General features: G+C 44.5%; 1 protein-coding gene across 1 annotated transcript in view; it reads left to right on the forward strand.

Annotated features, from left to right (window-relative positions):
- The window catches only part of baiap2b (BAR/IMD domain containing adaptor protein 2b), a 54,835-nt gene that overhangs the window by 18,332 nt on the left and 9,687 nt on the right, over positions 1-26,816 (forward strand). The window contains exons 2-7 of the mRNA XM_083635642.1: positions 1,914-1,975; positions 3,092-3,163; positions 4,492-4,629; positions 19,101-19,253; positions 23,767-24,003; positions 25,341-25,545. Coding sequence (XP_083491768.1) covers positions 1,914-1,975; positions 3,092-3,163; positions 4,492-4,629; positions 19,101-19,253; positions 23,767-24,003; positions 25,341-25,545 — 867 coding nt within the window. The remainder of the gene's footprint in view (positions 1-1,913; positions 1,976-3,091; positions 3,164-4,491; positions 4,630-19,100; positions 19,254-23,766; positions 24,004-25,340; positions 25,546-26,816) is intronic.

The following is a 26,816-nucleotide window of genomic DNA, read 5'->3' on the forward strand; positions in this document are numbered from 1 at the left end:
TTTTACTTTGATAGATAGATAGATTGATAGATAGATAGATAGATAGATAGATAGATAGATAGATAGATAGATAGATAGATAGATACTGTAGATAGATAGATAGATAGATAGATAGATAGATAGATAGATAGATAGATAGATAGATACATAGATGGATAGATAGATAGATAGATAGATAGATAGAGTAGATAGATAGATAGATTGATATATAGATACTGTAGATAGATAGATAGATAGATAGATAGATAGATAGATAGATAGATAGATAGATAGATAGATAGATACTGTAGATAGATAGATAGATAGATAGATAGATAGATACATAGATGGATAGATAGATAGATAGATAGATAGATAGAGTAGATAGATAGATAGATTGATATATAGATAGATAGATAGGTAGATAGATAGATAGATAGATACTGTAGATAGATAGATAGATAGATAGATAGATAGATAGATAGATAGATAGATAGATAGATAGATAAATAGATGGATAGATAGATAAATAGATAGATAGATAGATAGATAGATAGATAGATAGATAGATAGATAGATAGATAGATAGGGATGGGACAATATTATCATATTCGAAACGCAATATGGGGTTTGTGATTTGATACAACCACGATGCAGTGTAATAAAAGTTCAATGACAAAGTATGACAGAATAATGTGTATTTCTGAGCCACAAATCTTTCTACCGGTGGCTGCTAGAATGTAAGCAACAATGTAAACATGTCATTACAAAGTGCAAATAATATAATTTGTGAGATTGTGATGGTCAAGCAAGCATCTCATTTGGGATTATTACTACAGCATAATAAAATAGAACCAATATGCTATTAATTTTTGAGCACCACGATATGTCCCCCCCCCCCCCCCCACACACACACACACACATTATGCCCCCCCCCCCCACACACACACACATTATGTCCCCCCCCCCCCCCCACGCACACACACGCACACACACGCACACACACATTTCGATATATTGTCGCATTCCCAATAGATAGAGAGAGCGATAAGTCTTATAGTACTGTGTAATAACATGGGGTGTGTAGTTGCCTGTCTTGAGTGTTTTTTTTCTGTGTGAAAACCTGTCATGTGTCTCATTCTTCTTCTGGGGTATAGTTTGATCTCTCTTCTTCTGGGGTATAGTTTGATCTCTCTTCTTCTGGGGTATAGTTTGATCTGTCTCTCCAAGGTCTCTCTCCCTCTGTTCCTCTGCTCACACTAGATCTTTTTGTTCTGTTTTTTTTACAATGCATTGCATATTCAGAAGAGGCAGCATGTAGGTATCTTAAAACGACGCGCACCTCCCTGGCTGCATGCATCACCCTTTACGTTCTACTTTTCCTTTGTTTTTTCTCTGGGTTCTGCTTTTTTGGTGTTTTTCTTTCGTTCCCCCTCTGTTATGTTGTAGTAGAACACACATTATCCGTCTCAATGCAAAGATGAAACGACTCGAGTCGATACAATTTAATTTCATCATAGCCGTAGTGTTGTAAGCTATTGGTAAAATGGAAACGTTGTCACATTTGAGTTTGGTTTTGATATATTATAGAGATAAAAGTACCCCCATTAGAGCTCTTGATAAACTCATTGATTCCCCCCCCCCCCCCCCCCCCATTCATTGTCTTTGCTCCGTGTTCTTGTAATGTTCTATTGATTTGGTCTGTCTTTTGAGTTTTGTCCGCTTGGAACATGACATCGTGTCCCATGGCGTCCTCCTCCTCTCCTCCCTCTGCACCATACACCTGTCTCTCATGCGTTCTGTGTGGCTGCATGGTCTTTTTTTTGCACGATTACATAGCTTTCAGAGGCGTCGGGGATGTTTAACATCAATCCCTCTCTTTTCTCTCTCCTTTTCTTTATTTTCTCTCTCTTTTCATTGCCTTCTCTCTACAGGGGAGGTACTGTTTCAGATGGCCGAGGTCCACAGACAGATCCAGATCCAGCTTGAGGAGATGGTGAGCATGTGGATGTGGTGCTGGTGGTGATGGCCTTTCTCTAATCAGCAGCACTTCTTAATAAGCTATGGATTGGGAGTAGGGATGCACCGATGTGAACATTTTGGCCGATACCGATAACCGATATTAATGTTGCTGTTATGGCCGATAACCGATATTTACCGATGTCGATATGATCTGTATAAAAACACATTTCTATAATAATCAAATTTTGTACATACTGAAAAACACATGTAAACACTGTGAATTTCAAAAGGTAATGCATTTCTTTATTTGCAAAACATTTGGAAAAGCCCATAAATCATAGATTCTCAATGTGGCAATTTTGGCTGATACCGATAACCAATATTAACATTGTAACATCAGACCGATGCCGATACACACACACACACACACACACACACACACACACACACACACACACACACACACACACACACACACACACACACACACACACACACACACACACACACACACACATTCTCACACACATGCACACAAACAGCAGATTGACTTTGGCATGCATCTTACATAGCACACATCCTCCCCTAACCGTGTGGGTGCGACGCTACCGATGGCAACACAACACAAACGCGTCCTTCGAGTCCCTCTGGCACCACAACACTCAGACAGCCACCACATTCTCTTTTGCAAATAAACTACTGCGGTCAAACTGCTGTGCATGCAGCCAGATATGCTGATGCTCACAAGTCTGGTTTTTTTCCTGCAAGTCTCAAGTCTTTGTTCACAAGTCAAAGTCAAGTCTCAAGTCTTTGGTCACAAGTCCAAGTCAAGTCTCAAGTCTTTGGTCACAAGTCCAAGTCAAGTCTCAAGTGTCTTATGGATGAGCGTTCTATCATCTGCTGCATGCCATCATGTCTGCTTAAGAACACTGCATAGCTAGAACTAAGGAATTCAAGGCATCTAAGGCATTCACTTTATTATCCTCACTCCTTATCTATTAGAATACAGCATCAGCACTGATTCAATGACATTAGTAGACATTTCCTTAATGTTAACGCACCCAAAAAATAAGAATAAAGATTATTTACAACAAGTCCCAAACCTCAAGTCTTTGCGGACTAGTCTCAAGTGTTCCTGTGTGTCTTTCAGCTCAAGTCTTTCCACAACGAGCTCCTCACAGAGCTGGAGAAGAAGGTGGAGCTGGACGCACGCTATCTGAACGTGAGTTTCCCTTCTTGTCGTCCCAACTGCACACCTGCAGCGGCTCCGCCTGCGCAAAACTACTCACACTAGTTCCTGCTTGTGCTCACACTACTAGCCCTTAATTGCCTCTCTTCTTTCCCTCTATCTCTATCAAGAAAAAACAATCCTAATCAATAAGGCTCAAGAATATTCTCATTGCATCCTATTGAAAAAACGACTTCTACCCCCGTCGGTCCTGCATGGGGGAACGTCATTACAAACGTGTTTCACAGCCGAGCTTTGTTCAAATCCACAGAGCTTTATTTTAAATTCGAGTTGCAATCCCAGGGTTTCCAAATATACTACAAATGTCATGCTGAAATACAGCTACATGTGTATGAAATTATGCAGCAGATTTATTTTCTCTGTATTTGTTATAATGGCGTCTTGGGTTTTAATATTTCACTATAAACAGTATAAGGTTTATAGTAACAGCTGTTGCTTCACTGAAACGTTGGAACGAGCAGATACAGAGTATGTTATTGTAGAATATGTTTTTTTTTTTGAAAGGCTTGACGCGACACTGCTTTTATCTCCAGCCCACACCAGATAGGCCTCTCCGGGGAGAGCATTTATGAGGAATATTAATCGCGTTCTCATAAAATTGTTGGCCAGTGACAAAATGCACACTCTCGCCTTAATTTCCCACTGGCTTTCATCCATAAGTTACGCACATTAATTCACCCTCTGCTCCATGAATTATGACTCATTCTGTGAAAATGAGAGGAGTTTTGCAAATAAAATAAATAAATAAGTACATTGACAGATTCATTATCAGCGATCAGTAGTGTTGAATTGGTCCCCAAACCATTTTTCTCCATGTGAGACCCCCTGTAGCGGGATGTTTGGATGAATGTCATTCTGATCATTAGTGTCTCAAATTAAAAAGTTTGCATGTCATATCAACGCTTAACGAGCTTATGAAGTTCATTTGCGCTTTTGCCAGAATGGTTCCGGATCAAAGGGGCACATGTGCGCCTGCTCTGTTATTTCAATCTCTCTCTGACCAAAGTAATTACCCATTCCTGTCTGCCTCTTTCACCCAACAAAAAAACAGATTTGAAAAACAAATTAATAATAATACGAATAATAATATGAATCATAATAATTAAAGAAATGGGGGGGAAAGGTTGCTTTGCTTTTGCGTCGAATGCATCAGAGGACTCCTTCCTCCCTCAACCTTTGTGTTCTCTAGAGTGTCCAGTAGAGGGCGACCACTTGCCGGGACAGTTTGAAATAATGACTTTAGTTGCCTGCATGGAAGGTCATCTGCGGTGCCCCTGCTGACTCTGTGCTGCCCCCCTCAGGCTGCGCTGAAGAAGTACCAGATGGAGCACAAGAGCAAAGGGGAGAGCTTGGAGAAGTGCCAGGCCGAGCTGAAGAAACTGCGCAGGAAGAGCCAGGGCAGCAAGCACCCCTCCAAATATGGGGACAAGGAGATGCAGGTGTGTGTGTGTGTGTGCGTGTGCGTGTGCGTGTGCGTGTGCGTGTGCGTGTGCGTGTGCGTGTGTGTGTGTGTGTGTGTGTGTGTGTGTGTGTGTATGTGCGTGCGTGAGTGTGCGCGTGCAAGTGTGCGCGATCGTTTGCAGCACTAAGCTTGACTTACATGTTGCAGGCAGTGTGCATGTGTACACTAACTCCATTTGACTACTTCAAATGCATGCAGGTGGCTAAAGCTATTCAGAATGATACGGAATAGAGAGCTTCTTTGGCGTAATGGGAGCAGACTTCTAGATGTAATATGAATGGGTGGGGGGAGCAGATGTTCTGGCTCTCTAGCCCACAGAGCATGTTTATGGCCAGCTGGCCAGCGCAGAGCTGCGACAGCATGGCCACAGCGAGCCAGCACGAGGAAAAGACCATCCGGTTGGCTGCAGCCCAGCAGGTGGCTGCAATAACCAGCCAATCACATCCGAGAGAAAACCACACGCTTCTCGTAATGCAGTGTTATTTTTATTCCCAGCGCAGATCAAAGTCAGCCACCCCAGACTTTTTGTTGACCCAGAGAGTTGGGGGTTGATGAAATGCCTCTCGCTCCTCCTGAAAGGATTGGAGTTCTGATGGGATAGGATGTGCTGAGCTGAATGGGATGCGGTCCATGTATGGTTCGGATGCCAGTCCGCCCAATGATGGAAATGGGAGGTGGAGAGGAACTCCTTCCATAAACAGAGGCGTAATAGCGCGTAACGATGATCATCACAGTGATCTCCACACTGTTTGGCAGCATCGCAAAGCACACCGGGTGAAAATTGCACCAAAGTACCGGCATGACAGTGTACTTTTTACATCTTTCACTAGTTGGTGCACTCTAGCGCTCTTACGTAAGACTTGTTTATAGAAGAGAATATCTAGGTCAGGTTAATGGATTGAGGGGAGGGAGGCATATTTCCCCCATGTACAGGTAGCTGTTTGAGCAGAGGTGTGAGGAGAGACAGGTAGCTGTTTGAACAGAGGTGTGAGGAGAGACAGGTAGCTGTTTGAGCAGAGGTGTGAGGAGAGACAGGTAGCTGTTTGAGCAGAGGTGTGAGGAGAGACAGGTAGATGTTTGAACAGAGGTGTGATGAGAGACAGGTAGCTGTTTGAGCAGAGGTGTGAGGAGAGACAGGTAGCTGTTTGAGCAGAGGTGTGAGGAGAGACAGGTAGCTGTTTGAACAGAGGTGTGAGGAGAGACAGGTAGCTGTTTGAACAGAGGTGTGAGGAGAGACAGGTAGCTGTTTGAGCAGAGGTGTGAGGAGAGACAGGTAGCTGTTTGAGCAGAGGTGTGAGGAGAGACAGGTAGCTGTTTGAACAGAGGTGTGAGGAGAGACAGGTAGCTGTTTGAGCAGAGGTGTGAGGAGAGACAGGTAGATGTTTGAACAGAGGTGTGATGAGAGACAGGTAGCTGTTTGAGCAGAGGTGTGAGGAGAGACAGGTAGCTGTTTGAGCAGAGGTGTGAGGAGAGACAGGTAGCTGTTTGAACAGAGGTGTGAGGAGAGACAGGTAGCTGTTTGAACAGAGGTGTGAGGAGAGACAGGTAGCTGTTTGAGCAGAGGTGTGAGGAGAGACAGGTAGCTGTTTGAGCAGAGGTGTGAGGAGAGACAGGTAGCTGTTTGAGCAGAGGTGTGAGGAGAGACAGGTAGCTGTTTGAACAGAGGTGTGAGGAGAGACAGGTAGCTGTTTGAACAGAGGTGTGAGGAGAGACAGGTAGCTGTTTGAACAGAGGTGTGAGGAGAGACAGGTAGCTGTTTGAACAGAGGTGTGAGGAGAGACAGGTAGCTGTTTGAACAGAGGTGTGAGGAGAGACAGGTAGCTGTTTGAACAGAGGTGTGAGGAGAGAATGTACAGGTAGCTGTTTGAGCAGAGGTGTGAGGAGAGACAGGTAGCTGTTTGAACAGAGGTGTGAGGAGAGACAGGTAGCTGTTTGAACAGAGGTGTGAGGAGAGACAGTTAGCTGTTTGAGCAGAGGTGTGAGGAAAGAATGTACAGGTAGCTGTTTGAACAGAGGTGTGAGGAGAGACAGTTAGCTGTTTGAGCAGAGGTGTGAGGAGAGAATGTACAGGTAGCTGTTTGAGCAGAGGTGTGAGGAGAGACAGGTAGCTGTTTGAACAGAGGTGTGAGGAGAGACAGGTAGCTGTTTGAGCAGAGGTGTGAGGAGAGACAGGTAGCTGTTTGAGCAGAGGTGTGAGGAGAGACAGGTAGCTGTTTGAGCAGAGGTGTGAGGAGAGACAGGTAGCTGTTTGAGCAGAGGTGTGAGCAGAGACAGGTAGTTGTTTGAGCAGAGGTGTGAGGAGAGACAGGTAGATGTTTGAGCAGAGGTGTGAGCAGAGACAGGTAGCTGTTTGAACAGAGGTGTGAGGAGAGACAGGTAGCTGTTTGAACAGAGGTGTGAGGAGAGACAGGTAGCTGTTTGAACAGAGGTGTGAGGAGAGAATGTACAGGTAGCTGTTTGAACAGAGGTGTGAGGAGAGACAGGTAGCTGTTTGAGCAGAGGTGTGAGGAGAGACAGGTAGCTGTTTGAACAGAGGTGTGAGGAGAGACAGGTAGCTGTTTGAACAGAGGTGTGAGGAGAGACAGGTAGCTGTTTGAACAGAGGTGTGAGGAGAGACAGGTAGCTGTTTGAGCAGAGGTGTGAGGAGAGACAGTTAGCTGTTTGAACAGAGGTGTGAGCAGAGACAGGTAGCTGTTTGAGCAGAGGTGTGAGGAGAGACAGGTAGCTGTTTGAACAGAGGTGTGAGGAGAGACAGGTAGCTGTTTGAGCAGAGGTGTGAGGAGAGACAGGTAGCTGTTTGAGCAGAGGTGTGAGGAGAGACAGGTAGCTGTTTGAACAGAGGTGTGAGCAGAGACAGGTAGCTGTTTGAGCAGAGGTGTGAGGAGAGACAGGTAGCTGTTTGAACAGAGGTGTGAGGAGAGAATGTGCGTCTCTGTTCCCCCCTCTGCAGTTAGTGTGTTGACACATGGTGGGCGGGCCCTCTTACACAACCTACACAGTAGATGCTGTTATCTGCTGTTATGCGCTGGCCTCCTATCATCTGTTCCTCGGCACAATGAGAAGAGGCAGAGAGCTATTGCAGAGTTTCATATAGATTATTCTTTTTGGCTATTATCATTGGATCGCAGTGATCAGCTTCAAGCGTCTGTAAAAAACAAACACCTCATCCCACTTTTTCATCTTGCCATTCAAATTCAATTGAGATTGCACAACCCCACGTAGAATATGGCGGTTGCATGGTTTTAATTAGGCTTTGTAGTCCAGGCAAAGTAGCGTTTTACGACAAACTAATTGTAAAAGAATTTTTTGCAGCTTAGATCATTTCTATGAGGTGTCCAGAACAACATACTAAAAGTCCTAAGAAATCCTAGTTGAGGAAATATGTTTAATTCTCATCAATCCAAGATGTGTGCCAATAAGGCCAGACAACAATACACCCCAATGGGGCTATTTTTTTCCTTTACTCCTATCAAAATAAAACTTTATACAATGAAAGTATCCATGAAAAGTCAAATTTTTTGTATTACAAGTTTCTTTGAAAATGAATTTGAATATGCAAATGAGCTATACACTAATCGAATATAGGCTACCCAGGAGTAAAGGAAAAAATTAAGCCTATCACAATCAAACCTCACACAGTGAAAGTATACATGAAAAGGAACTTTTTTGTTTTACAAGTTTCTTGGAAAAATCTATTTTAAATATGCAAATGAGCTCAACACTAGGCCTAATTGACTTGTCCAATAAGCCATAAAGTCACAAGTAAAACAGGGGCCAAATAACTAACACATTCATGTCTATTCGTATTCAGTAAGTTAACCTATGCATAAACAAGATAATTTTGAAGTCACTTGCCACACTTACCTGGGTCACTTGCCACAAAAAGGCAATGCGAAAGTGGCAATGTGTCTACAGTAAAATGTCTAGTTAGAAAGGAGTTGGTAACTTAAAATGTTCCGATTGGGTTTCTAGCCTAGATATTGCTGTTGCTAGCTTCTCATAACACTGCAAAGCTACTTTACAAACGGTGGAAGTCTGATGTGTGGCCCGCCTGGTCCGAAATATCTGGTTTTTCATCTGTCTTCTGTGTGAGAGTGAATCGTTTAGTTGGTAAGAATGACTTCTGCCATTAGGGAGGTACGGTGGTGCAGTGGTAAGCACTATCGCCTCACAGCTCGAAGGTCGTGGGTTCGATTCCCACCTGGGGACGAGGTGAACGCTGAAGGAATGCGTGCCCGTCCGCATGTCCTCGAGTGCCCACCGCCCGGGTGGGGTCGGCAAAAGGGCCTTTCTGTGTGGAGTTTGCATGTTCTCCCCGTGCCTCCCGGGGGTTTCCTTCATATAGGAAGCCCCTTCACAAAAACATGCAATATCCTGGTTGCTAATGTGGTTCCTCCTCTGGTCGTTAAGGGCGCCTGTTCAGAGGGAGGGGAACTGGTTGGAATAGCGTGAACCTCCCACGTGCTATGTCCTACCGTTGAAGCTTCCTCTGTCAGGTGAAAAGAAGCGGCTGGCTAACTGCCCATGTCTCGGAGGAAGCATGGAGCCAGTCTCGGCTCTCCCCAGATCGGCAGAGGATGGAGTAGCAACCAGGATTGAGAAATCAAGTGAGCACTAATGGGGAATAAAATGGGATAAAAAAATCGGGGGGAAAAAGAAAAGAAAAAAAAAGAATGACTTCTGCCTGTTATCTCGTAATCTTACCAACAATACCAATTATTTGTAAATCTACCAGCCCAAAATGTAATCTCACCACGTTAATAATGACTAAGATGGCTATTCTGACTTTCTGTCATGTCATTGGGTTAGGCTTGTTCGAAAATAAAAAATAATAATTTAGAAAGCAACTGGAGGCAAGATTGTGCAATCAATTCTTAAGGTCAATATAAGTCTTTTTGTGGCAAGTGACCCAGGTAAGTGTGGCAAGTGACTTCAAATGTATCTTGTTTATGCATAGGTTAACTTACTGAATAGACATGAATGTGTTAGTTATTTGGCCCCTGTTTTACTTGTGACTTTTTGGCTTATTGGACAAGTCAATTAGGCCTAGTGTTGAGCTCATTTGCATATTTAAAATAGATTTTTCCAAGAAACTTGTAAAACAAAAAAGTTCCTTTTCATGTATACTTTCACTGTGTGAGGTTTGATTGTGATAGGCTTCATTTTTTCGTTTACTCCTATGCGGGTATATTTTGGGTATAGCCTATATTCGATTAGTGTATAGCTCATTTGCATATTCAAATTCATTTTCAAAGAAACTTGTAATACAAAAATTTTTACTTTTCATGGATACTTTCATTGTATAAAGTTTTATTTTGATAGGAGTAAAGGAAAAAAATAGCCCCATTGGGGTGTATTGTTGTCTGGCCCTACTGGCACACATCTTGGATTGATGAGAATTACACATATTTCCTCAACTAGGATTTCTTAGGACTTTTAGTATGTTGTTCTGGACACCTCATAGAAATGATCTAAGCTGCAAAAAATTATTTTACAATTAGTTTGTTTTTTGGTTCCAAAATGAGTTACTTTGCCTGGACTATTGTGGCACAGAGCAAACACAGGGTCAGAGGTTAAGGGCTAATTGTACGGCACTTAGACAGACGGTCGGGTCTCCCCACATGACTAGTGCAATGGGGTTTGGGGGGGAGGGGGGGGGGGGTAATTATTGTGTAATTGTTAGTCTCGCCGCGATGGGTGACTGGTGGAGCACGAATGGAGTGTTGGGGGGAGGGGGTGGGGGGTGTTCCAAAAATCGATAGGCGGAGCTGTGGGAACAGCGTAACAGTCTCCCACCCGAAGCCCTATCCATTCCTCTGGGCTTTAATGGCTTACGAAGCATGAAAGCTGCTCTCTCTGTCTCTCACTCGCACACAGCTTCACCTGCGTCGTCTTCGCCATTTCTATTTCCGCGCCCCCGTAGTCCTCAGATCTCCAGATGAACTGAACCTCCAACCCCTTAGGCCTCCTCATGAATGTGAATTTATTTATTTATTTATTTATTTATTTATTTATTTCAGGGACAGTGCAACATTAATGAACATTTTCATGTAAATGTGCCGGATTATAGCCTTAGCTAATTTCCATCCGCAGTCCCTCGACAGGTGAGGTACAGAAAAGTTTAAAAGAAGAAATAAGAAAATTAGTGCATACGTAGGGCATTCATACACATACAGCAATGTAAATGACACATACATACAAATGAAACAAAAACAGGGAACATTAGGGATATTAACCAAGGTGGACACAGGACTTTCAAGGACATACAAAAACAACACATAAAACAAAAAGGTTTAAATGTGATCGCAGGTTTGATTTGATCTGAGCCATGACTTTAACAGCCCCTTAAAGGTGTGAAAGCTGCTACTCTCTCTGACTGACAGTGGTAGGCTATTCCATAGTTTGCTGCCCCCATAGGACAAAACATTTTGTCCGATAGAGGACCGTCTCAGAGGTAGTTCACAGTCGCCTCTCGACGAGCTTCGCGTGATGTTCTGGGTAGCTCTCCGTTTGATAAAGCATTCTAAAGGAGGTGGTGCTAGCCCATGAAGAACCTTATAAATCATACAAGCAATTTTAAATTTTCTATAATTGTCGAAGCTGAGGAGCTTAAACTTTAGAAGTATATTGCAATGGTGGTAAGATATAGGTTTCTTATCCAAAATTTGCCAGAGACTGCAGCGTGTGTGTGTGTGTGTGTGTGTGTGTGTGTGTGTGTGTATGCGTTGATGGGCGTGTGTATGCGTTGGTTGTGCCTCTATGTGCTTGTCTGCTTATGAGTATGTTTGTTTGCACGGGTGTGTGTGTGTGTGTGTGTGTGGGGGGGGGTGTGTGTATGTTTGTTTGCACGTGTGTGTGTGTGTGTGTGTGTGCGCGTGTGCGTGTGTGCGTGTGTACGTGTGTACGTGTGTGTTTGTGTGTGTCTGTGTGTGTGTGTGTGTGTGTGTGTGTGTGTGTGTGTGTGTGGTGTCGCGGGCCCCTGCAGCAGCATGTGCAGTGGACGGAGGCGGAGCCGGAGCAGCCAGGTCCCTGCTGGCCGTCATATGGGCCCTAATGGGAACCCGGGCTTGGCAGCAACGGGACACACCGGTGGCCTCAGCTCACAGCCAAGAAAAAAGTGTGTGTGTGTGTGTGTGTGTGTGTGTGTGTGTGTGTGTGTGTGTGTGTGTGTGTGTGTGTGTGTGTGTGTGTGTGTGTGTGTGTGTGTGTGTGTGTGTGTGTGTGTGTGTGTGTGCGCACGTCTGTTTATTTGCACCTGTGAAGCTTGAAGGCCCGCTTGTGTTTATGCATGTATTTGTATGATGTGTACTTAGGCTCTGCAGAAAGCCTCCTCTTGGCTTCACGCATCGCTCCACCCTCCATCTCTTCATCAAGAGCTGCAACAACAGCTCAGCGGGAGCGAGAAAGAGAAAAAGAGAGGGGGGGGGGAGAGAGAGGGGGGTGGGTGAGAGAGGGAGGAGAGGGAGAGGGAGAGGGAGAGGGGGGGTGAGAGAGAGAGGGGGGAGGAGAGAGAGGGGGGGGAGTCATTCCCCGGCTTCCTTGTGCTCCTGATTGATGTCAATATTAAAACCATCGGGCAAAATTCACCCATTTACAACGGTGGCCCTCGGGGGCCATAAAGCACCGAGCTGCCGCCTGAGCACAGTGTACACTACAGTATGGTCAATCTTCTTGTACGTGTATTATTGGAGGCATGATGGCTGGGAGAGGGGGATAACGCTAAGGGGAAAGGAGTCTGGCATCCCTGCATCGTCTCTTCCCCCCGCAGAAGGAGAGTGGACATCGGCCGCCGTGTTGCAGAGACATTAGCATTCGTCCTCCGGGAGCGCACTTCATATCTGTGGCAGCTTAGGAATGCGTTGCGGCTGAAAACGCCAGGTGCAATTGATAGTGGGAGAGGAGATGTTGCATCATCTCCTCTTGATAAGGGCTTGAGTTGGAGTGAATGCTGTCAGGTATATTTTGTTGCCGAGAGCTCTTCCCTTCTCTCCAAACAGTCAAAGACACTGGTGATAAGTGAGATCTCTCTCTCGAGTTGGGTCTCCATCCAAGTTGTTACCGCAAGTTTAATCTGCATTTGCAGAAAATCCACAAAAGAAACTGTGGAATAATGCACGTTTTTTATCCGCTGCTATATATGCGAATACAGTATAGAGCTGTCAATCACCCCGTGTTTGAGGCTGTCTGCCTCTGCTGATCTGCTGCTAGACCCGATCTTGCAGGCAGGCGGCGACCAAGCTCTATTCAACACATGTAACGTTATTCATTTAAAGTTTCTTGATGATCTACAAAGGGAGCATACAATGAAATGCAAGTTCTGGATTACCAGGTGCGGTTCTTCAACTCGGCAAGCATAACGTTACATATAATCCAGTAATCCACGGAGCAGTTAGTACGTGAATACAACAATTTCATTCAATTCTACAAGTGAGTCGCCTTAAAGTTAATATCCCAGTCTTCTTCTGTTTAAACACCATGGACATTGTGTTTTGCAGTGACCAAGGCAACGTGAAACTGGTTTCCACTGCACTTATCGCATTTTCCTTGTATCGATACACCCGACTATTCAACCTCCCTCAAGCGTGAACATGTTTTTGGCCAGCGCAAACGGGCCCTGTATCTGGCTTTGTCCAGTCCAATTTGCGTGCCAATTTGAGTGCCGATGCTCGTGAACGCTTTATCGCGCTGGCCATAATGCTAGGTTCCGACCTAGTTTTTGTTTTTGTTGTTTTGTTGTTTTTGCGATATTTGGAGTCTTTTGGGAATTTTGCAGCATTTCCACTCAGTTTTTTATGCGCAGATTGAAAATGTGCATAAAACAGGTGGATGGAAACGCATCCATTTCACCTTCTCTTCTTTCTCCTCTATAAAAAAAAAAGCCCTAGGACTTTGCCAACTACTTTGCAGAGGTGGTCATAAAATCTCCGTTTTAAAGACCCGGGAAGGCACACCACCAGCGGCTGATAGTCATGTTTTATTGCAGCAGCCAACATGTGAGGATGTAGGAGTAGTGACACAATTCAAACGAGCGATTATCCACTCATCGTGATAAGAAGCCATGATGGATGCCAGGGGAGCAAGTGAGAAACGCCTGCGTGAAATGAAAGACAGAAACATGTCAGTCCCACGCAGAGAAACGCCTTCCACCTGCACACATCTTTTTAATGGGATGACATCAGAGGAGGTGCTAGCATGTCAGAGCCGTGTGTGTGTGTGTGTGTGTGTGTGTGTGTGTGTGTGTGTGTGTGTGTGTGTGTGTGTGTGTGTGAGTGTGTGTGTGTGTGTGTGTGTGCGTGTGTGTGCACGCGCGTGTGTGTGCGTGTGCACGTGCGTGCGTGCAAAGTATTGAAGAGAAAGATGGTTGAGAAATTGAGAGAGAGAGAATAGAGAGCTGGGCTGAGGAATTGAAACCAGGAAACTTGACTTCTACTCTCTCTTCCACGATTTAGGGATGCACAATATTGTTGTTGTTTTTTTGCCGATGTTTTCCAACTCTTTTGGCCGATTGTCGATGCATTGCAGATCTGTGCGCGCATTTTCGTCGAATCAATTGCAGAGAACATCAAGTCAAGTCAAGCTTATTCGTATAGCCCTAATTCACTAATTAATTCACAAGCATGTCTCAGAGGGCTTTACAGAGAATGGTCTAGCTAAGCATAGCTAAGCACCAGTGTTGGTGGTAACGGATTACAAAGTAACACATTATTGTAATCACTTGTTTTTACTTATTACTGTAACAACTTATTATAAAGCAGGCAATCTCTATGTGTGTGTATACGGTGTCTGTATGTTTCCTTCACATATCTGGAGAACCAAAAAATAAAGACTGGGGGAGGGGGGGGGGGGGGTCGAAAATTTGATTTAGAAAATTTGATTTTTTTCCCCACGGTTGTTATTTTTTGTTTTTGCTCCAACTGACATTTTTTATGGTCACTCACGATTCAGTAGGACACGGGTTGGCTTGCTTCCAGCCTCAAAACACATTATATAAGGATTTTTTCGAAATGGCTACGGATAAAATGAATGGGAAACTCACTTCTGGGGCAAGAGATGTCACATGACTGTTCAGCTCTATCAGGGCTCCATATGAGAGAGAGATCACAGCATGCATCTATACAGCACATGCTGCCAGCCGGATGCATTACATTATTGAGGAGAAGCCGTGCGGCGCTGGATAAATGCACTTGAATGCATATTGAAGCAGTGGCATATGCTCTGGGGAGCTCTTTACCGCCCCATCTGGCGGAGTCAGGTTAATGAAACTGTGCTGTGTTACACAACAATGCTGTTATGGCACATCTCAACAGCCATACATTTCATATTTCCATATACAATGCAAGGTCTAAGCAACAAAACAACAATAAATTCCAAGTGTCAGCATGTGACTTGTATTTAGCAACCATAGGCTATGTGCATTCTACTAAATCAGTCATCAATCATTTCAACATGGTGACTTGCAATAAGGCATGCCAAAGGGGGGAAAGAGACTGGTTGGACAGCTCCTGCTTTTGAGTTATTCTTTCCCCTGCTGCTGTATGGTGTTTTGTGTCCATGTCATCGTTCATAGGGCGTGCCTGCAATCAGCAGGAGTTTACTAGCTGCCACAAATACTCACCCGCAAATAGAGAGCCAAAGTGGAACGTCACCTCCTGCTTCAGCACTGTACCAGAGGTTTTCATCCGGCATTTATTTTCCCATAGACATTTCGTAAAATGCTTATAAAAAAATAGTTTTACTTGTTCAAACCAAACGCCTCAGTTATATTTTAGAAACAGGAGAGACCGCCTAACATTTCACTCGGACCAAAATGTAAGAAAAATGCGGGTTTAAAGATTTTTTTTTTCTTCGATGTTGTTGTTTTTTAGTTTTGGTCCCCGAGTGAAATGTTCTATGGTCTCTCCTGATTCTAAATATATCTGAACCGTTTGGTTTGACCAAGTAAAACCCTTTTTATAAGCATTTTACAAAATGTCTATGGGAGAATAAATTGCGGAAGAAAATCTCTGGTACAGTGCTGAAGCAGGAAGTGACGTTCACTTTGCCCCCTCTATACATTACTCGCCCACAGAGAGGTCAACCGAGCAAAACACACCAAAACCAAGCCAAGCTAAACCTGCTAATGATCCTCTCCTTTCTCTCTCTTGTCCCACAGTCTCTTTGGTTTACACAGAGTCAATAGTGTCTGTACACACACACACACACACACACACACACACACACACACACACACACACACACACACACACACACACACACACACACACACACACACAAACCACCGCCCTCCCCTTTGCAGCCTGTCAGCAGTCAGTCTCCGGAGATCGACGGCCCCCTCGTGGCATGATGCTGGCTTCACAGGCTACCTTCTCCCTCTCTCCGCCTCCGCCATTATGAATTGATATGATTTATACCTGGCCTTCATCGTCCGCCGCTGCCGCCATTACGACTTTTCACCCTTTGCAGCATTTGACTGTCGGTGATTATCAGGGATATTATCAGCCATTGTGCGCCCACACACACACACACATACGCACTGGTGTTGTTCAAGCACCTTGTTCATCTTCTCGAAAACTGCTCACTTCCGACTAGATGGCCATGTTTGGGCAAAAGGAGCTGCTTCCCTCTCCTTCTCTGTCGCTGCTCCGTGTGTAGATCTAAACACATACGCTGCAAATAGAACCAAAGACGATGGGACGACCCAATTTCAACTCAGTTCCTGTCATTTTGGCACACGCGTTTTGCCCATGTCTTTCCACGGACATGCCCACTTAGGAGGTTTTCGGCAGGTCTGAGTCTATTGGAGTCAATAGGAAAAGTCAACATGATCTCAGATTATGACAGATTCTTTCGCCCCCATATTCATTAAAGTAAATATTCTGCCCATTCTCCGAAGCCACATATCTTCAGAATATTCTGACACTAAAATGGCATTTTTCAGACAAGACACATCAGGAGAAAAATAAACTTGTTCAAAACCTGTCTCCATCTCAGCAACACACTCAAGATTCAAGTATCACGTGTGAAATTCTTGTGCTGTAAGCTCCGTTACAACATAGTGCAAATAACAGTATAACAGTGCAAAAACAGGGCATATAGATGCAGTAAAACATGAGAACAACAAGCAATAACAGTAAACTTTTCCTCTTCTTTTCTAGCGTAGACACCTTAAAACATAATTAAACATTCTGTTTGCACAGGTGCAAATAACATAGGCATAATTATCATATGTAATGGTGGCAGCTACTACATGATTGTTTATTTGTGTGTTAAGGAGTCTCGTGGCCTGCGGGAAGAAACTGTCCCTCAGGCGATTTGTTCGTGCTTTTGGGACCCTGTATCTCCTCCCTGAGGGTAACAGGGAGAACAGGCTGTTGTATGTGTCCTTGATGATCTTCAGGGACCTCCTGAGGCACCGCTGATTGTACAGTTCACTCTTGTGAGATTTGGCAACAGGAACTCATGTTAGCAGGGAGCGATTAGCTAAAGCTAAAGCTGAAGTTCGTTGATGTAGTAGCTACATCTGTGGCGAGAAAAAATATTGTTTTAATGGAATATCTTGGTTTATCTTCACTATAATGGCACACCTATCCATGCAGCACCGGCTGAATGTGTGTGTGTGTGTGTGTGTGTGTGTGTGTGTGTGTGTGTGTGTGTGTGTGTGTGTGTGTGTGTGTGTGAGTTCTAACGGTCCCCAGCTGATGCCGGGGAGAAACTAGCTAGCAGCACGTCCCGATGTCTGTGTCTTTTTTCCACAGGAGATGTAGGTCAAGTATTCCACGGGGAGCGTTGTGTTTATGAGCGTACTGGGGAAGTGGGCGTGTGAAGATAGATGACTCATTTGGGCATCCTAAAAAAAACTATTAAGAAGTGTTACTAGATGTACTGTATGCATTATTGTCTTGGCTATGTGCTTTTCATTTGAAGCAGAATTTACATGTTTGCTCCTGTGTGAAAGATGTGGTACAGATCACATGTGCCTGGGTGGATATATAGGCTGTACAATGTTAAACATAAATGTCAGCAACATTGAACATCCTCCCTGTTGATGAGAATAGTGATTGAGTCACTGGGGTACTTTCAGTTGTACCAGTGACCTAAGGTTTTAGTGGAGTTTAGCATGACCCTTGCCTCCTCTTAAGGTGAGACCTGATGTAGACGAGTGCTGCCACTGTTGTTGGAGAGATGTACTCTACCATGACCGGAGGACAAAGAGGATTTAGTGGGCTGTGTCGATAAAGGAACAGAGGGTGAATAGGTAAAAAAAAAAAAGATACAGTACGCCGCGAGGGTGAGCGGGTTTGAATGGAAAAGGAAGACGCGTCAACTGGGCTAATCTGCAGGAAATACAGTAACTGCGTCCCTCATGATCGCATAATAGACACTTACCATCAGACTTCCTTTGCTGTAATTGATGGTTTTCACTTGTGATCCGCAGCAGTGGCATTTTCCAAATGCTTTGGCTCTCCGCCGCTCATTTCCCCATGTCAGTACAGGCTGATGTTTGATTCAGCTTGCTATGGCTAGTGTCCTCTAGAGAGAGAGTGGCGTCAGCGGAGGACCAAAATGCGAGACTCATTAGCCAATGAACAGCCAGGAATGGGTCTCGCGCTACTTTTGCATGCTAAAATAAAGCTGATAATGTACAATTTGATCAAAGAAAAAAGAAAACTTTCAAAGTACAACACAAACTGTCCATTTTGCTGCAACTCGACAGTGCTGCTTAATCCAGGACCTTACTTCGTGGAACTCTTGAGAGTAAAAAACTGGTCCATTGTGAGTGAATGGAGATGTCGCAACTCTTCTTACACGGCTCTGGGTGCTGGCATAGTTCAGTCCTGCATAACTTGCCATAGAAAAGTCGAGCTAGCCCATTGTCTGCTGCAGTCCGTCACAGCGTCCATTGATAACATGAGCGGTGCTAAGTGGGTAAAGCTATTGACGATTGCCATCTCATGCTCAGGGGTAAAAGTTTCCCCGTTGCCCCGCAACAACCTCTAACTTTAACACCATCAGGTAGGCCTGCCTGGGCGATATGGACAAAATCAAATATCACAATATTTGTGACCAAATACCTCAATATCGATAATGTAAGAATATTGGTGCTTTCACAAAATATTTACACAATGAGATTCTTGATGAATAATCATCGGTGATGTGAATAGAATGACTAAATGGGTAAAGGCAAATAATAGAACAGCTAGAACAGTCTGGTAAATTCAGAAAATCTGATCACTTTACTGTAATGCAGCCTTTATAACCAGGAAAAGACTATAACACTTATTATGATATTATGATATGATATTATGATATCCAAAATCACGATATCTAGTCTCATATCACGATATCGATATAGCATCGATATATTGCCCAGCCCTACCATCAGGATAGATGTGACATCTATCCAACTGCTGCGTGTTTTCATGCCATCCGCCTCCTTCCTCTCCCCAGTATGTGGAGGCCATCAGCGGCAAGCAGAGTGAGCTGGACAACTACATTGCCGAGGGCTACAAGAACGCCCTGTCGGAGGAGAGGAGGAGGTACTGCTTCCTGGTGGACCGCCAGTGCGCCGTGGCCAAGAACAGCGGCGCCTACCACAACAAGGTGAGACGCTTTTACCATTACGCATGTTGGCACTGGTTCCTCTGCTCCCGCTGTGCATGTTGGCCATAAACACTGAGCACTGCACAGTCGACACGGTACCAGGGGCTCATGATAGTCACTTGGTAACTAGTGACTTAACACAGTACCAGGGCTCATGATAGTCACTTGGTAACTAGTGACTTAACACAGTACCAGGGCTCATGATAGTCACTTGGTAACTAGTGATGTAACACAGTAGTACCAGGGCTCATGATAGTCACTTGGTAACTAGTGATGTAACACAGTACCAGGGCTCATGATAGTCACTTGGTAGCGACATAGGTGTCAAACTCATTGGAAATTACTTGTAGGTGCATCGGTGAGGAGGGAGAGAGACTGAATGGTCTGAATGTCTTCCTAAGCTCAATGAGTACACATGGCCCAGGTGCACTCAATATGCCTAACGGCCCAACCACCAGCAAGCAGAGCAGGAGAGTGGGAGGGTCGTCACAATATGAAAAAGGTATATGGATACTAATGTAAGGTGCATTTTATCATCTTATCTTGACTTATGTTTTCTTATCTTAGAAATAAGACGATAAAAGCAATTAACCCTAACCCTAACCAAAAATAATTACAACAACTATACCAAGTGAAAATAATACAGCGCGTAATAGATGGAGAAGATACAGTCTCTTTGTGAAGATTTACAGGTTGCAAGACAATCAGGTTACAGATGAGAGGAGACCTATGCAGAAACGTGTCCTGATGTGCAACTATGAAAGGTCGATCAGATTGTGAGATGGAAGTATTTGCACAAAAATAATGTAGAAAAGAATGCAGATATTAGCGATCGCCTTGTAAAATGTACGCACACTCGCACAGATGTAACGTGTACCCATAAAATAGTACCGCACCAAACTGCTCTGCCACACCGTCCCCCTCTGCAGTCACTCATCCACTGGATCCAGGCAATCGCCTCAAGCGCGCCGCTAGCATGCCTAACTGTCATGCATCAGGGCTCCGCTAGCATGCCTAACTGTCATGCATCAGGGCTCCGCTAGCATGCCTAACTGTCATGCATCAGGGCTCTGCTAGCATGCCTAACTGTCATGCATCAGGGCTCCGCTAGCATGCCTAACTGTCATGCATCAGGGCTCCGCTAGCATGCCTACATGTAATGGCCCAATCCCACCGCAGCTAGTAGCGCGGTCCCGCTCCGCTCGACTCGACTTTTGGTCTCATCCCACCGGTATAAACCGGCCCAGCTCGGTTGGATTTGGGGCTGAGCTGGGCTACTTTTAGTACCTGCCTCGTCGAGGTTCTATTCTGCCAACCCGGGTCCATACCGTGACGTGAAAACATTGTAGGCGACTGATTGGTCAGGCAGAATCGTGTTTACTCTCTATATCCTACTGACTGTCAATGCAGCGCTGCATACCAGTTTACCTTCTTTTCTCTTCTATTATGCTTTTCTATCAGTCTTTTGTTTTGCTGCCTTCGCCTCTGGTGAAATAAAATCGGCGCGGTGGTTTCAATTGTCCAAAAGTCCGCTGCTCTGAAGCGCTTGTGTAGTTAGTGCTGCGTCGGCTCCGCTAGGCCGCAGGCGCCTGGTGAAGCCGCGGTTTTGCCTGGTGAGAGGCCGCGGGGGTAGAGGCTTCACTCTAGCGCAACCCCCGTCCCTCGCGCCCGTCCCTCGTGCAGCGCTTGTGAGTTTTGACTAACAACAAAGTGATATCCATTCTCCTGGTCGATTGTCACTTTTGCCCATGTACACTGTAACACCCGCCCAACATGCTGTGATGCTATGAGCTGGCTGCTCAGGCCAGGATCAAGGACTGTGATCATGCCAGCACTGCTCTCTCTCTCTCTCTCTCACTCACACACACACACACACACACACACACACACACACACACACACACACACACACACTGTAGGTAATTTAGAGGCACCAGTATTTCATAAACAGTTTAAAAGTTCTGTGTATGGATTTAATTGTAACGTTATGTTATAGCCTATTTCAGAACATGGGTGGAGGGCAGATATGCGGTCGCTGTGACGACCAGGTGTGGGCGGGGGCAGATGAAGGGCGGTCGAAGCAGAACGTCCATCGGGTTGAAGCAAGTAGAGCCGAGTGGTGACGGGCTGTGCAGGGCTGTAAAATGTGGTGGAATTGAGCCATAACTGTCCTGCATCAGGGCTCCGCTAGCATGCCTAACTGCATGCGTCAGTGTAGCCAGGAGATCCCTCATCAAGAGTGTTATATTATCCAAGAACTGGACAAGGCAAGCTTTTTTTATACCCCCCCCTCTCTCTCTCGGCTGTGTTTGTTCCCGAGCACAGGAGCTGAACAGAGGGAATGTAAAGTGGCAAGAGAAAAGTTGAAGAGAGGTGGAGGTTGAGTGGGTGGGTGGATGGTCGGAGGTGGGCGGGTGGGGGTGGGGGTGAAGGAGGTGGAGGTTGAGTGGGTGGGTGGATGGTCGGTTATATACTAATTTTGACAGCGCTGCATTGTCTACAGTTTGAGACGAGATGACACTTCTAGGAAAAAGAGGTTGTATGCAGTGACCAACAAAGTGTTAAAAAATCAAAACTGACCGCATGGATTGTGCTGAGAAAGATCTTTACCAATCAACATCATCCTTGGTAAAAAGCAGATAGGGCTAGACTTTAAAAAAATGGGAACTATTCCCTTTTTTGATTTTTTTTTTTTTTCCAGCTTCGAAGTGCAGCTTCGAAAAACCTCCCTAGGACAAACAGCCCTCTCTGTACAGCGGGTCAAAATGTAGAACTCAAACATTAAACAGGATCGTAGCTGGGAGCATTTCTAAAACCTATCTAAAGCAGACCCTGAAGGGTAAATACCAATGTTTCCATGAATAACTGTGTCCGTGTGTGTGTGGGTGATGACCTATGTCTTTGTGTATGATTGATTGTTGTTTTATGACTGACCGATTGTTTCATTGACAGAATTGATGATATATTGTTTATATTTATTGTATATTTTACTGTATTTTACTGTACGTTGCTTTTAACAGGTGCTTTTGATAACATCTAGGGACGGGCATTGCAAATGAGCTCAGGCTATAAAAACAAAATTGTATATGTTGTGTATCTGTCCCTAATCAAATAAACCATAATAAAAGTTCAAAATAAAAAAATAGAAAAAGCCACCATCTGCTAGTGCAGTTTATCATCGCGCTGGTAAACTACACTGACCACCTACGCTCTACCTTACCGAGCAGGAAGGGCCACCCGGGGTCACAGTGACTCACGGCTCCCAGCAACAGCCAGCCACACTTGGAGAACAGTGTGAGTGGTGATACCACGTTCTGCATCAGTGACACTGATCTTTTGTACCACTGAAGTACAAAAGATCAGTGTCACTGATGTACAAGCAAGCACGCCGATATGGATACACAGAAACAGATACATCACATCTCCATCCCCATCCCATGAATCCAGTCCTCCACTGGTAGGAGGACAATATCTAAGCCTGGACACATTGTAACTGTAATAATCCTGTATGAAAAACACTGGAGGCTAGTTCTCATTTCCAGCTACTCTCTTAATAGAGCTCAGACATGGATCCCCCTCAGGTTCCACAAGTATTTTCTCCAACACTACAGGAAATAAATCAATCAATAATTTCAACAGGTCATTTAATCCAATATCGAGTCTTTTTCTCAAAACAAGTGAAATAAACTGCCAATGGGGTGCGATAGTTAACCCTTATTTCCAATGCAAGTCAAATTTGACAGAATCTTTGTGCCTTGTTTCAAGACACTGACATTTTTGTTTCTAGAAAATTCTTGTATCTAACATAATCCAAATATCACAATATTAAAGTAATGTAACTGATTACCTTCCGTTACTTTTGGATTACTTTTGAACACATTTCCTGCATTTGACTATTGGCAGACCTTATGTGTTGGTTACAGCAGGCTTTCAGCCAGTCTATCTAGTGTGGCCTGTTTCTCATGAATACTAATACAAAGTGAAAAATAACACAATCTCAGCTGGTGTAACTGGCTGCAGACTATTATCTCACAAACTGCAGTGAGACCGGGTTGGACCAGAGTGCTGCTGTGTGTGAGGCAAGTGTTGTTAATGTGTGTGCATCTGCATAATTCTTTATTTAAAAATGTAGGCTACTATAAAATTGTAATCCTGCTAGTAATACACATTTTTTTTACTCTGTATGTACAGAGGAGGAGATGTAGCCTAAGTCTGTATGTATGGAGGAGAGGTAGCCTTAGCCTATATATATATATACGGTACATATATATACACATATGTACATATATATATATACTGTATATATAAAATGTAGTATTTTGTTTTTTAAAGCTGGTAGCATTTATTTTACGCCAATAAAAGTTTCCATTGAAGCCCATGCTGATTCAATTCTTTTGGGTTTGCAGCTCCTCCATGTTCCGCAGTGTGGGAAACACATTGACTGCCTTTAAATGGAAAATTAATTGTGCTCTCCCCCTCTTCCTCCACTCCTCCACACTTTCTTTCTGTCCAGGGGAAGGAGCTGTTATCCCAGAAGATCCCGGCCTGGCAGCAGGCGTGTGCTGAGCCCAACAAGCTACCCGACCGGGCCATGCTCCTGGCCCAGCAGATGAGCGGCGCGGGCGGCACCATGGGCCACCCGGGCGCCAAGGGCAGCATGGTCATCTCCGAGCCCATCCCCGGTGCCAAACCCCTGCCCGTCCCCCCGGAGCTGGCTGCCCTCATGGCTAGTGGCGGCATGGGGCAACAGGTTGGTTCCTTATCCTATTACTCCCAACATCATTTCATCCAGCCTACCCTGGCTTTGTGGTATTCTGTTGCAGTTGTATCTGATAACGGATCTTTGGAATCGACAATGGTGAATGATGTTATCCATTGGCTGACACACACACACACGCACGCACGCACGCACATACACACACACACACACACACACACACACACACATGCACGCATGTAGCTGCCTCTAGCAAGTCCATTAATTAGGACCTGGGGTGTGTGGATGGGTGGTGCCCCCAGGATGTTGGCGGGCCGTCACAGGGAGCTCTCCACACATCGTCGGAAAACAGTCATGCTAATGAGCATGACGAAAGATGAAATGGTTAGGTGGGATGTGAATGGGGGGGAACGGGCACTGCACTAGTCTAACCCCCTAACCCTAATTAAAAACTACAGATCCCACGGTGCAGATTCACTGGTGTTTAATGTCCTCTGATCAAAAACACACTTTGAAATTCTTTGCAGGTCTCATCCTCAACAGTAACGTTAGTTGTTCCATAATATGTTAGTCTATAGTCTATGTATCGATACAGTATATCAACTAGGGATGTTCATCAATTATCGAAAATCGATAATCGATCGTTAAGGATTGGAATCGATCCTGTGGCATTTGGATCGATTTTTTAATTATTTAAAATTTTTTTTTTTTTTTTTTTTTTTTTTTTTTTTGGACTAGGTTTGGGTGGAATTCGTTCCTCCTCGCCCCACTCCATTGCACAGCCGACTAACGTGAGGTGGAGCTTCATATAGTCTCTAGTTTTCTGGCTGGGCACGGGCCTTTGTGCCAACAAAACTGTTTTAAACATGGGAAATTCACACCGGCATGCGCCGGGGACAGCAGTGTTGGAGAGGAGACACATTGAAATAAAGAGTTCATTGAGGAGAACACGTTGTCTTTCGTATTTTCTGCCATAGGCATTCATTTTGTAAAAAAAAAAATATTGAAAATATTGAAAATTTTCTAAGTATTAATAAAATCGATGATCGATAATTGATCGTTAATATTCACCGATTATCGATTTTGGAAAATTTTCAAAATGAACATCCCTAATATCAACATATACAGAAATGCAGTCTGGCAGTCCAGCATTGCCACAAAGGCTTGTTTTTGCTCTACTACTGGGTTGGCTCTATTGGACTTGATGCTTCTTTCAGTTAATCAGCACTTCCTGACCTAGATCCACTCTCCAACTTCTTCATTATTATTGATGAGCTGCAGGATGTTGCATAACTGCTCTGGGTGATGTGAAAGCGGGAGCTGTGCGCCTTTTAATTGCCTCTATGCTAATATTCTGCTCTCCTCCGCAGCGGCTGATGGGGGCGGCGGACGGGGGCATGCCGGTGATGAACGGCACGGCCGGCGCCCACGGAGGGGAGGACTACCAGCAGTGGATGGACGGCAAAGCGGCACAGGGCAAGGCCTCTCCACAGACCCAGAGGCACGGAGGGGAGGTGTACTCCAACACCCTGCCTGTGCGCAAGGTGGCCCCGGCCAAGAGCAAGACCACACTGAGTAAGGGCCCCCCAACACGATGCCATGTTTTTGAATCAGCCTTTCACTTTTGTGTCTTTTATCTAATCAAACCGAATGGGGTTTGAGAGCAAAACTATCGACACTGCAATCAAAGAATATTGTATTGCGAGTCAATTAAATTTCAGATTAAAAATGTATTAATGCGAATCAAAAGCTTTTGTTTGGGAATTTAAAAAGTTTGGTTTGCGAATCAAAAAGTAAGGCACGTCTCTATTGGCCAGTCTCGATCAAGAGTGACAGCTTGGCAACATCCACAGGATGTTGTAAAGGAGAGAGGGAGTTTTGAGGTCCATGGAGAAGACAGAAAGGCAATGCGTTGGTATGCTTACACATAACTTCTGTCTTAGAAGAAGAAGAACAAGAATGTCATGTTTGAACTGGTGTATGTCACTGAGCTATATAAATAGGTGTATGTAGATTGCTTTTGTTTGCAATCAAACAAAAACAAAATAATATGTATATATATTTTTTTACTTCAAAACTCCCTCTCTTGTTTGCTACGTGTGGGTGTTGCCAAGCTGTCACTCCAATCGAGTCTGGCCAATGGAGACGTGCCTTACATCTTACGTTTCAGCATAGATCCCATCCACAAGACTCTGATTCACATTAATACAGTGTCGATAGTTTTGTTCTCAAATCTTTTGTGTGTGTTGTTATTATTATTTTTATTGCAGTGTGGAAAGTTTTGTTCTTGAACCTACATACGTACTCCATATTATGTACAGAGGTTTCATCACAGATAAGGAAGTGCGGTCCTGTATGGAAGTCCAAAGCTGATCTGAAACCATCCTAAAGGGGCTAACAGGATGGAGCTTCTCTTGATGTTCCTGGTTGTTCTCACTGTCACGTGGAGAACCGGCACACACAGCCTGTGCTGTCTTAATGGAAACAGGCCACAGCAAGCGGGAATAGGATGAAGTGTGATGATGAAAAGGGAGGAGGAGAGAGGAGCAGGAAATCTAGGCAGGCGACAGGAACAAGTTTTACACCAGAAAAAGCTCTTTAAAATCACACAGGAGAGAGACTTGTTTAGCAACCAGTAAAATACCTACACACTTTGATTCATTATATGGAGGTACAGTAGCTAAACACCCATTCACTTAGCATCTGTTTTTCACCGGTCACCCCATATTAGATCAGGGGTTCCCAACCTTTTTTGGCTCGTGACCCTACTTTGACGTCGCAAAAATCTAAGGACCCGCGACATTCAAATTCCGGTACACCATCGATAATGTCGTCAGTGACATCGT

This window comes from Poromitra crassiceps (genome assembly GCF_964638095.1).
Source record: "Poromitra crassiceps genome assembly, chromosome: 4".
In the NCBI taxonomy this organism is placed as follows: Eukaryota; Metazoa; Chordata; class Actinopteri; order Beryciformes; family Melamphaidae; genus Poromitra; species Poromitra crassiceps.